Consider the following 10,834-nt stretch of genomic DNA (forward strand, 5'->3'; position numbering starts at 1 on the left):
TGGCATGTGGTGCTGGGGGATTGAACCGCAGTCCCTGTGCTTTGCTAAGCTTGTTCTAAGTAGGTGCTTTAGACCACTGAGCCATCTCGCCAGCCCCTAGACTTAATTCTTCTATCTCAGCCACCATAAGTGCCAGGATTATAGCTGTACTTCTGTTAATGGCTTCCGTTAATGACCTATCTGATAATTTTGCATTATTTAAAAATTCCTAATTATTTCACAAAGTATTCTTCTAACATAAGTACAAAATCTCAGGCCAGGTGTAGTGGCACAGGCCTGTAATCCTAGCACTCGGGAGGCTGAGGCAGGATGATTGCTGCCAAGTAGGAAACCTGTTCAGCGACAAAGTGAGTTCAAGGCCAGCCTGAACTGCACAGCAAGACCTTCTCTCTCTCTCAAAAAAAAAAAAAAAAAAAAAGGCAAAGCTTCAAAATCTCATGAATTTCTGTTTAAACATGTTCAATCTGGGGGCTGGGGCGATAGACCAGAGGTCCAAGCGCCTGTCTGGCAAGCACAAGGACCTAGGACCTAGGTTTGATCCCTAGTACCACATGCCTGCCTTGCTGCCCTGGAACCCTGGGCATAACTTGCTGGCCACCGAAATGGGATGTGGTAGTGCACACCTATAATCCCAGTGCTGGGGAGGCTGAGATAGCAAAATCACTATAAGTCAGAGCTGTGTAGGGAGACCCTATATCAAATAAATAAAGGATTTAAAAAAAATAATTTCAAATTTTCAGTTGAATGTTATAATAAGCCTCCTACTCTGCTAGAAATAAACCCTTAGCCTGGTCCTGGTGGTCTCTATATTTACTGTAATATAAATCCTAAACCCACCAGTCTTAAATATACTCAGCCATCAAACTATACGAGCATATATATTTTTTGTTTTTAATTCCAAAATGAGGCATTAGATACATAAACTTAATTCAAATGAGCAGTACGTGTGTTAACAACTGTGACTGAATGACAAATGAATGTCAAAGCCAAACCTGGAAAATGTTCACATCCAAGGCTCTAACTGGACCAGTATGCTTGTCATTCTGGGCAATTACAACTTCCTTGTCTCCAGCTATAATTTTAGAAGGATCATAGAGAATAATGTTTCCATTTTCACCACCTGCAATCAGAACTCCAGAGACATCTCCTTTGGAATCCACCTTATGAGGCCCCCAAATCAATTTGTGGTACCTTTAGGAAAAAATGAAGTCAAACAAATGTAAAATTTAAAATTATATATTTAATTGTTTTAGTCTTCAAAAGTATTATGAAAACATTGTGTCTCATCACTCCTGATAACTGCTGGTGACTGGTAAAATGACATGTGCTACTTATATCTACATGAGTTTATAATCTCCAAAAAGTAAAAATTTGTGGGGTAATATAATATAGCAAAGCTTATCTGAGTTGTATGTGAAAAGATACGGCTCAAAAACAGCTTGACTGGGCTGGGGAGATAGCTCAGCGGTCTAAGCACCTGCCTGGCAAGTGCAAGGAATCCCTGGTACCACATGACATGCCAGCCCTGAAACCCAGAACCTGGGTCCCAGGTACGATAATGCATGCCTGTCATCCCAGTACTGGGGAGACTAAAACAGGAAGATCACTATGAGTCTGAGCTTTGTAGTGAGACTCTGTACCAAATACATTAAATTAAAAAACAACACAACAAAATGGTTTGACCATTTAGATAATATGAGACCCAGTGTAAGCTATGTAATCTTCTTAGAAACCTATGCAATCTTCTTAAAATACAGGTTCTGTAAAACAAACCTAATCAACTACTTTCTCTGAAAAGTAATACCTATTTGACTACTACAGCAGTCACTAGCAGGTCTATTAAACAGTGAAGGTGTTGAGGGAGTTATCTGAAATTTTTGAAGAAAAGTAGTATAATAGTAAAATGGTGACATCAAGATTATGTTTACTGTGTCTGTTGGAGAATAAAAAGCTCAGAGATCAAATAGGAAAATGGCATGGAGGTACAGATGAGAGATGGTAGTGCGACAAAGGCACCTGGGGCTCCTCTGATTACAATGTAAGGGCACTGCAGAGTGCTAGGGGCCCACGGAATTCTATGACTACAGCTGTACTCTGCTAGATGAAGACAAGCTCTTCAAATTCTGCTAAACCACTGAGCCAAGGAAGTTTCTCTTGTTATTCAAATGAAAGCATCCATTCCCTGCATCAGAATAAACCATTAGGACTTGAAAGTATGATCCAAACAGTGTATCAAAAATCATGCTGCTGGCTATGGTGGCTCAGGCTGTGATCCTTGGTCTGAGGAGGCTGAGGCAGGAGGATCATTGCTAAGTTTGAGACAACCAGAGCTACAAAGTAAGCTCAAGGCCAGTATGACCTGCATGGCGAGATCCTGTCTCAAAATACCAAAAAAGAAAAAGAAAAAGAAAAAGAAAAATCTTGTCAATAAAGTTCTGTGAAATATATTTCTAAATACAGGTTAAGTCCAAAGAAGAAAATAAAAACCTGCCATTCAGATAAGATCACTATTAATATAGTAATTAATATAACCACTCCTTTTTCTAGTCACAAATGCTTTTTACAAACAAGTGATAATGAAGATAGAAAACAGTAACTCCACTAATACTATGAGAAAAACATATTAGAAATTACTGCCTCTCTTGCATGTTACACATGATAGCAATAAGAGAATCAACAGAACATTTGAACACTTTTACTTCCACAAATACGCAGTTATACTCTTCACAAAGTATGTCACTGATGATATTCATTACAGTTTCTGATGACCTAACTGCAGACAATGTGGGCATCAAACACAACATTTAACTGAGTAATCATTATGAATTTAAGGCTGAACTTCATACCTTTGAGAAGACGAGAAAGTAGCACAAGATTTCATATCCAATGATGGATCGGAAAGGTCTAATTCAAACACCTCAAGGGAAGCACTGGTACTAAAAGTTGCATCCAACTGCTGAGCAGATGTTCCTAAGGAAAACACATTCATGGTAACTACACATACAAAATAAATGACTCAGGGAAATGGCACAAATGGAAATCCAAAGCATGATTTTCAATTATCTTGCTCATGAATGCTGCATTAGTGGTTGAAAGTTCAGCATATACGCAGTTAAGCAAATGCTTAAATTACTACAGCAATGAGATTCTGGCACAAGGCAGGATATGATCTTTATAAGGACGGTAGAGATAATTTTTAAGCCTTCAGATAGCTTAAAAGCAGTCTGTAAAAACAGTTCTATGACTTACTCTTATCTGCCTAAAGTCAGATGTGATGAAATTCTTTTTATATAAAACTGCTTGCATCAGATTGGTTCTTCATTACTTCCAACTGTCTTTTACTTCCATAAAAATGATACTGCTCAGTTTCTAAAATGACACAACTAATACCTCTAAGCACTAATTGTGCTTGGTACTAGAAGACTAAAGAAAGACACACCCCCTGCACAGTGGAAAAGACTGTACACGTAATATACACCATTATGGTCAGTGCTGTGCTGTACAGGGTCCCATGGAAGCACAGAGGACGCTCATCCAACTCAGTGACAGGAAGGATGGAGCTATCTTACAAGGGACAGACATCCCAGAGATGAAGCTGGAATCGAATCTTAAAAGACACGTATGGATTATTAGCTGGATGTAGCCAAGAAGAATTAGGTTACTCAAACCATCTTTTCTCTTTTGAACTAACCTGTGGCCAGGTAAATAGGGTGGTTCTGGGCAGGGCTCCATGCCTGCATGGCAGTACGATCTACTTCCTTTAACTTCATCCTGCTAAACAGGGAATTTTACACATTACTATATATATAACAGCATATGGAAACGTTAAACATTGGAAACATGTAATATACTCAAGCAATAATTCAAACTGGTTTAGGTGTCATTTGTTAGAAATGGTTAAAAATGTAAGACAAACTTTGAAATTATTTTAAGACAAACATTGAGATAGTCTAATTTTCCAGATTATTTTTCAATACTCTTTACATAAAATGGGGATATAAGTGTCTCGGATTTCAGAGTTGGTTTAATTTTGGAATATTTGCATAGACTTTACTGGGAGATTATCTGTAACCTTGAAATACGAAATCTGAAAATGCTTCCAAATTTAAAATCTTCAGATTTTGAGACTAGAGGTACTCAACCTAGACCAGTGGATGGCAAACCTTTCAGAGATACAGCCTGCTATAGCCTGCATACCAGAGGTTAAACACAACCATTAGAGTTTCAGCTGAAAAATAAGCCAGGAAAAATATTCTACAAAAATACAGGGCTAAGGGGCTGGGGAGATGGCTCAGTAGGCTAAGCATTTGATTGGCAAACTCAAGGATCTGAGTTCAATCCCTGGTTCCGCAAAAAAAAAAAAAAAAACAGGGCCAGACACAGTGGCATATGCCTATAAGCTCAGTACTGAGGCTGAGGTAAGAGGATGGCTATGAGTTTGAGACCAGCCAGGGCTACAAAGTGAGTTCAGGGCCACTTGAGATACAGGATAGTAGCTTTAACTAACTTTGGTATATATGTATGTCTCAAAAAAGGAGACAGTGCACCAAATCAAACAAGGACAAGAGGCATCTTCCTAGAGTGGAATTACTCAATTAACATCAAGTGTTTTGTTTCTTTGAGACAGGGTCTCCCTATGCAGTTCAGCTGGCCTTGAGCTCAATTTGTAGCGAAAGTCTTGAACTTACAATGATTCTCCTACCTCAGCCTCTGAGTGCTGGGATTATAGGTGTCATCACGCCCAGCTAACAAGGGCAGTCTTTTTTTTTTTTTTTTTTTAATTAACACCGTTTTGGCTTTTTTTTTTTTTTTTTTTTTTGCAGAACCGGGGTTTTAACTCAGGCCCCTGTGCTTGCCAGGGAAGTGCTTTTTCTACTGAGCCATCTCCCCAGCCCCAAGAGCAATCTTTTTAAAAATTATTTACTTATTTATTTGGTACACAGCAGCCTCGCAGTGATCCTCCTGTCTCAGCCTCCCCAACGCTGGGATTATAGGCACATGCCACCATACCCATTTTTAGTGGCCTACACAGCATGGCTGAGGTTCAGGGGCCAGGATGGCGTGTGGTACTGGGGATCAAAACCACGTTCTTGTGCTTGCAAGGCAGGTGCTTAGACCTCTGAGTGATTTCCCCAGCCCCAAGAGCTGTCTTAAAAATTATTACTATTATTGTTTGTGTGTGTGAGAGAGAAAAAAAAAAGAGAGACAGTGAGTGAGTGAGAATGAATCTACGTATGCAGTTTGTTGGCCTTGAACTCACTATATAGCCCAAAACCATATTTCAGGCAGTAGTCCTCCTTTCTCAGCCTCCCAATGTGAGGATTACAGGCACACAGTACCATATCCAGCCTACAAATTAATTTTAAATTAAAGCACACTTTCTATAAAGAACAGCTAGGCATGGTGAACAGGCCCATAACCTCAGTATTTGGAAGACTGGGTCAGGAATATTGAGACTTTTCCTCTTAATTTCATTATACATGATAGTTGCATGATACATTAATTATTTCTTCTGACAATTTTTGGTTTTTTGAGGCAGGATCTCACTATGTAGTTCAGGCTGGTCTTGAACAGCAATCCTCTTTCCAAATGATGGGATTACAGGTATATGTCCCTATGCCCAGCAAGAAATGCATTTTAAGAACTGGGCTAGATTAGGGGAAAGCAGAGTTAAGAGATTCTATTATACAGTTAAAATCATGATCTCTGGAGTCAATATTCAACTTTGTTATGGGCTCTGCTACTTATTAAATACGACACCTTGGACACATTTATTAACTCCTCTGTGACCTAGTCTGCACATTTGTAAAATAGGGATAAGAATGACTACCTCAAAGGAGAGTGTGAAATAACGGACAGGGACCCAAACAATGTGCTTATTAACAAGATGTAAGTTTGGTCTTTGTTCGTTTTGAGACAGTGTCTCACTTTGTGGTTCAGGTGGCCCTTGAATTCATGTAGCGTAGGCTAGCCCCAAACTTGCGTGATCCTCTTGTCTCAATCTCCTACATACTGGGATTACAGGTATGCACCACCATGCTCAATGAAAGTGTTTCTGACATGCTAGTTATTTTAAAAATTATTGGGGTGGGGGTTTAGCTCAGTGGCACAACACCTGCCTGGCAAGTGTGAGATGCTGAGTTTGATTTCCAGTATTTAAAAAAAAAAAAAAAAAATTACTGCTAGCCTAGTATAGTGGCATACACCTGTAATCCCAGTACTTGGAAGGCTAACCCTAAATAAATGCTCATACATGATGGCTATTACAGTGTGAGCCACCTGATGAGACATACATTCAAAAATAGAAAATTAGTGCTATCATGCAATTGAGAAAATTTCACACCTAATATCACTCTGAGGAAAAAAAAACCTTCCAATTTTCTAAGTAAAAAAAGGGACCTATTTTCTTTTTATAAATGCCTTCTTCCTCTCAGCCAATTGTGTGACTTATCTTTGATAGTAAGTTCCAGCTCATTCATGTGAACTCCCGAGGCAATCCAGTTCACACTGACTTTATTATTTAACTATTAACTATTCACATTGGTCAGTGCCACACTTCAGGTATGTTACAGTAAACCGCCATCCTGCTTAACTAGGCACTTTATAACTTCCTATTATCACACGCTGTTCACGTATTTCTAATTATCTTTTTATAAACTGCTTTATGTGCTGTCTTGTCATTTTTTTTTTTTTTTTAATTTTATTTATTTGTGTGTGTGTGTGTGTGTGTGGCCAGCTCAGCCCACCAGGGGGCGGGGCTGACTGGCATGTGGTGCTGGGGATTGAACCGCGGTCCCTGTGCTTTGCTCAACTTGTTCTAAGTAGGTGCTTTAGACCACTGAGCCATCTCACCAGCCCTGTCTTGTCAGTTTTTAATCAGGTGAGATGTTACAACTTTTATCCCCCTGGATTCAAAATTGCATGATATAGGGTTTTATTTGATTTTGAGTGCTTCTATTTTAAGGGATACAAATACACTGACAAGAGCCAGGCATGGTAGCCAACACCTGCAATGCCAGCACTCAGAAGGCTGAAGCAGGAGTATAGCAACAAGTTAGAAGCCAGCATCAAACATGCTTAGACTCTGACTAAAAAAAAGACAAAAACCACACACTGATAAGCTAGAATGACCAGTTCCAGATAAACTAATTATAAATTTCTTAACTGGGTGTTCATATTTTTAAAAGATAAAAAAGTACTATTTGGGGGGAAAAGGTTCTAAAACGATTTTGTAATAATTTATAAAAGCAAAAACCAAAATAGCCATACTAAAAAAAAAAAACAAAAAAACCTGACTAGAATTACAGTATCTCTAACAGCAAAGGTTCAAGGGCTACCTAATTCTTGATTCTTTAGTTAATGTATAACAGAGCCAAAGAGCCTACAATGGTTAAGTGGGAATTCACAGACATTTCTTAACCCTCCAGGACTCAATGGTCAAATGAGAGCAGCATGACTTATTAACTAACTATACTGAGCACTATGGTCAAGGCTTCAATGTCATCCGTATAGAAAAAAAAAAAAACAACGCTATAATGATAGTAAAAAAAAGGCAAACTGTATGGTCATTCTCAAAGTAAGAATGCTATGGAAATACAGCTTCATATAGGTAGGTGTGTGCTTCTCTTACAAATGATCGTTCACTAACTGTAAACGATTTTTCTTGAAAAAACGTTGTACTTGATTTTTCTTCAAGAGCTTTAGATGAAACTTCCCAAGTAAGACTTGCTTTAGAAGATTTATGTATTTTTTTCAATATCATGTTTGACTAGAACTCATATATGTCTTAACCTAGGCTAACTGACAATTTTACAAAAGTCAAATTTATGCTCCAGACTAAAACTTATTTTTATGTCAATTTCTATAAAAATTGCATTATGTGGGTGTGGTGGCACATGCCTGCAATCCCAGCACTATTTTCCTATTTTATAGCATATAATAATTATAAAAACAGAGACAGCAAGTTGCATGGACAGTGTCTTGTTCATATATGCCATCTTCCAAACAATGTCTTAAGCAGTTAAAAGAGTATGTAGCCTGAAGCAGAAGCCCTAGAGGCTGAAATCCCAGCCATCCCATGTCCCAGCTGATACTGACCAAATGACTTTACCTATGTGGGTCTTGGTACCTCTCTCAGTAAGATAAGGACAAAAACAGTATCAGTACCGTATGTTGTTGTGAGAATTAAATGAGGCAGTGCAGCGATTACAACAAAGCCTGGCCCATGGTAAATAAATGCTCATACATGATGGCTATTACAGGCCAGGCATGGTAATACACATCTATAATCACAGCACTCAGAAAGCTCCAGCAGGAGAATCACCTGCAGTTGGAGGCTAGCCTGAGCTACAAAGTGAGTTCAAGGCCAGCCTGGACTGCATGGTAAGACCCTGCTTTAAACCCCCTCCCCCAAAAAGGATTTTTTTTTGGGGGGGGGCTGGCTCAGGCTGTCTTCAGGGTGGGTCTGGTAAGGCAGGTGAGATGGGGATGGAACCGTGGTATGCAGCGCCTGACTGCATTTGCATGAACAGGCGCTTAAACAACTGAGCTAAGGGCCAGTCCCCCAAACACACACATATACACCAAACAGACAATTAAAAAAGTCAATTTCAAATATCTATCCAATGAACTTTCAATAACACATATGAAGAAAACTTATGCTCCAGACTAAAACTATTATTCTACTTTCTATTAAGATTGTGTCCAGGGCTGCCTGACAGCTCAGTGGACTAAAGCATCTGCTTAGGCAGAGCACAGCGGCCAGGGTTCAATCAGCGGCATGCTGTGGGCCGAGATGGCAATTGAGACTGGGGTGGTGGTGCACCTGTAATTCCAGCACTTGGGAGGCTGAAAACAGGAGAATCACTATGAGTCTGATCTATCTACATAGTGAGACCCTGCAGAATTGTATCCACCTGGGGACACCAAGCCGGCCACCAAGACCAGGCACACGCCTGTAATTCCAGCATTGGGGAGGCTGAAACAGGAGGATCACTGAGTCCGAGCTGCACAGTGAGACTGTGTACCAAATACATTTTGAAAAACAAAAATAAAAAAAGAAGAATTGTGTCCAGCTGGGCATGGTAGCCTACATCTGTAACCCCAAACTCAGGAGGCTGAGGTAGGAGGGTGACTGTGAGTTTGAGGCCAGCCTGGGCTAAAAAGTGAGTTCAAGACCAAACTGAACTATACAGCGAAATCTGTCTCCAAGAGACAAAAAAGAGCCAGGGATACAGCTCAGCGGCATAGTGCCTGGCGGGCAAGCTCAAGGTCTTGAGTTTGAATCCAATTAAGTGGAAACTTTTTTTTTTTTTTAATTTTTATTTATTTACGTGTGTGTGTGTGTGTGTGGCCAGCTCAGCCCACCAGGGGGCGAGGCTGGCTGGCATGTGGTGCTGGGGGATTGAACCGCGGTCCCTGTGCTTTGCTAAGCTTGTTCTAAGTAGGTGCTTTAGACCACTGAGCCATCTCACCAGCCCAACTTTTTCTTTCTAATCACTTTCAAGCTACAAATTTTGGGAAGCTACACTAAACTTCAACAGTACTATTCTTTGAAAAATATAAATTTTAAAATGCTATATATTGGGATGGCAGGGTAGCTCAGTGGTCTAAAGGTCCTGCTTAGACAAGTGCATGAATTGAGGTCTGGTCACTGGCACCGCATGCTGCACCAGTGGCACTCCCAGGGTGGACTGAGCTGGCCACAAAATAAATAAATAAAAAATAAATAAAAAGCTACATAGAGGTGACCCATCTCAGAAAGTGAAAAGAGAACAGGTGCCTCTGCCACTTTTATTCCTAAACTAGGAATACAATCTCTTACTGGCACTGCCATAGTACAAATTCATTTTGCACTGGCAAAATATCTCTTGTTTAGGATTACTTAGAATTACCTATGTTCTAGGTTTATTTCACTCAATCAACGCCAAATCAATAAAAGCATCTGCAGCAAAAGTTGTGAAGCTGAGCTATCCCACTACTTTGGTAAACTGATAAAAAGAGAATCACAAATTCAAGCCCAACTCAGACAATTTAGTGATTAAGCAAGACGCTGTCTTAAAAATAAAAAATTAAAAAGGGGCAAGAGATGCAAGCAGCTGAGTATAGAAAGGGTGAGACGATCGAGCTAAAATTCACCTATGTAAGAATGACACTTCCAAAAAACAGCATAAAGATCAATTCAGTAATATTTTACAAGAGTTGTTAATTTTGGATTCGCCACCTAATGAAATTACAGAGAAAATCCTACACATGTGTGTATTTTGGGACGGGTGATTCAATGCTTTCCCAAAAAGGAATGGAATCCCAAGTAGTTGATAATCATTGCTCGTTACAATTTTTTCTGCTCTTACACGTTAGGCATCACAGAAGAACCTGCATATATAAAATGAAGCAGTAAGATTCCAAATTCTTCTCACATTTCACCTTTCCCAAACAACCACGAATGTAATTTAAGCTAAAATTTAAAACTATAAAAACACTCCCAAGTTACTCAAAGTTCTTACAGCTTACATCTTTCCCAGCACTATAATTAAGAGATAATGAGAAACAAGGAGCACAGAACTTTAAAAAAAAAAAGCCAACTCTTGACAACACTAAGGAAATAAGGACAGTACGATACAAAGAGGCTTCTGTCGATTAGAAAACTATGATTGCTAATAAGAAGGCCAATTTTCAGTTTTCTGTAGTTAGAAAGCTAACTTAGAAGGACTTGTCACAGAAAATCTCATCGCTGCAATTCTGCCAAGACCCATGTCAAGTTATTTCTTTACACTGACAAAAAATGTACAACCCACCCAAGTCCACGCAATATTTTGACTTTTTTTACAACTGT

General features: G+C 39.4%; 1 protein-coding gene across 20 annotated transcripts in view; it reads right to left on the reverse strand.

Annotated features, from left to right (window-relative positions):
* The window catches only part of Sec31a (SEC31 homolog A, COPII coat complex component), a 79,506-nt gene that overhangs the window by 56,656 nt on the left and 12,016 nt on the right, over positions 1 to 10,834 (reverse strand). For all 20 annotated transcript variants that reach the window (XM_023703524.1, XM_023703522.1, XM_023703523.1 and 17 more), the window contains 3 exons: positions 3,692 to 3,774; positions 2,847 to 2,970; positions 993 to 1,191 (listed from right to left, as the gene is read on the reverse strand). In XM_023703524.1, coding sequence (XP_023559292.1) covers positions 993 to 1,191; positions 2,847 to 2,970; positions 3,692 to 3,770 — 402 coding nt within the window. In that variant the 5' untranslated portion in view covers positions 3,771 to 3,774. The remainder of the gene's footprint in view (positions 1 to 992; positions 1,192 to 2,846; positions 2,971 to 3,691; positions 3,775 to 10,834) is intronic.

Source organism: Octodon degus, unplaced genomic scaffold (genome assembly GCF_000260255.1).
Source record: "Octodon degus isolate 3935 unplaced genomic scaffold, OctDeg1.0 scaffold00173, whole genome shotgun sequence".
NCBI classification, from domain to species: domain Eukaryota; kingdom Metazoa; phylum Chordata; class Mammalia; order Rodentia; family Octodontidae; genus Octodon; species Octodon degus.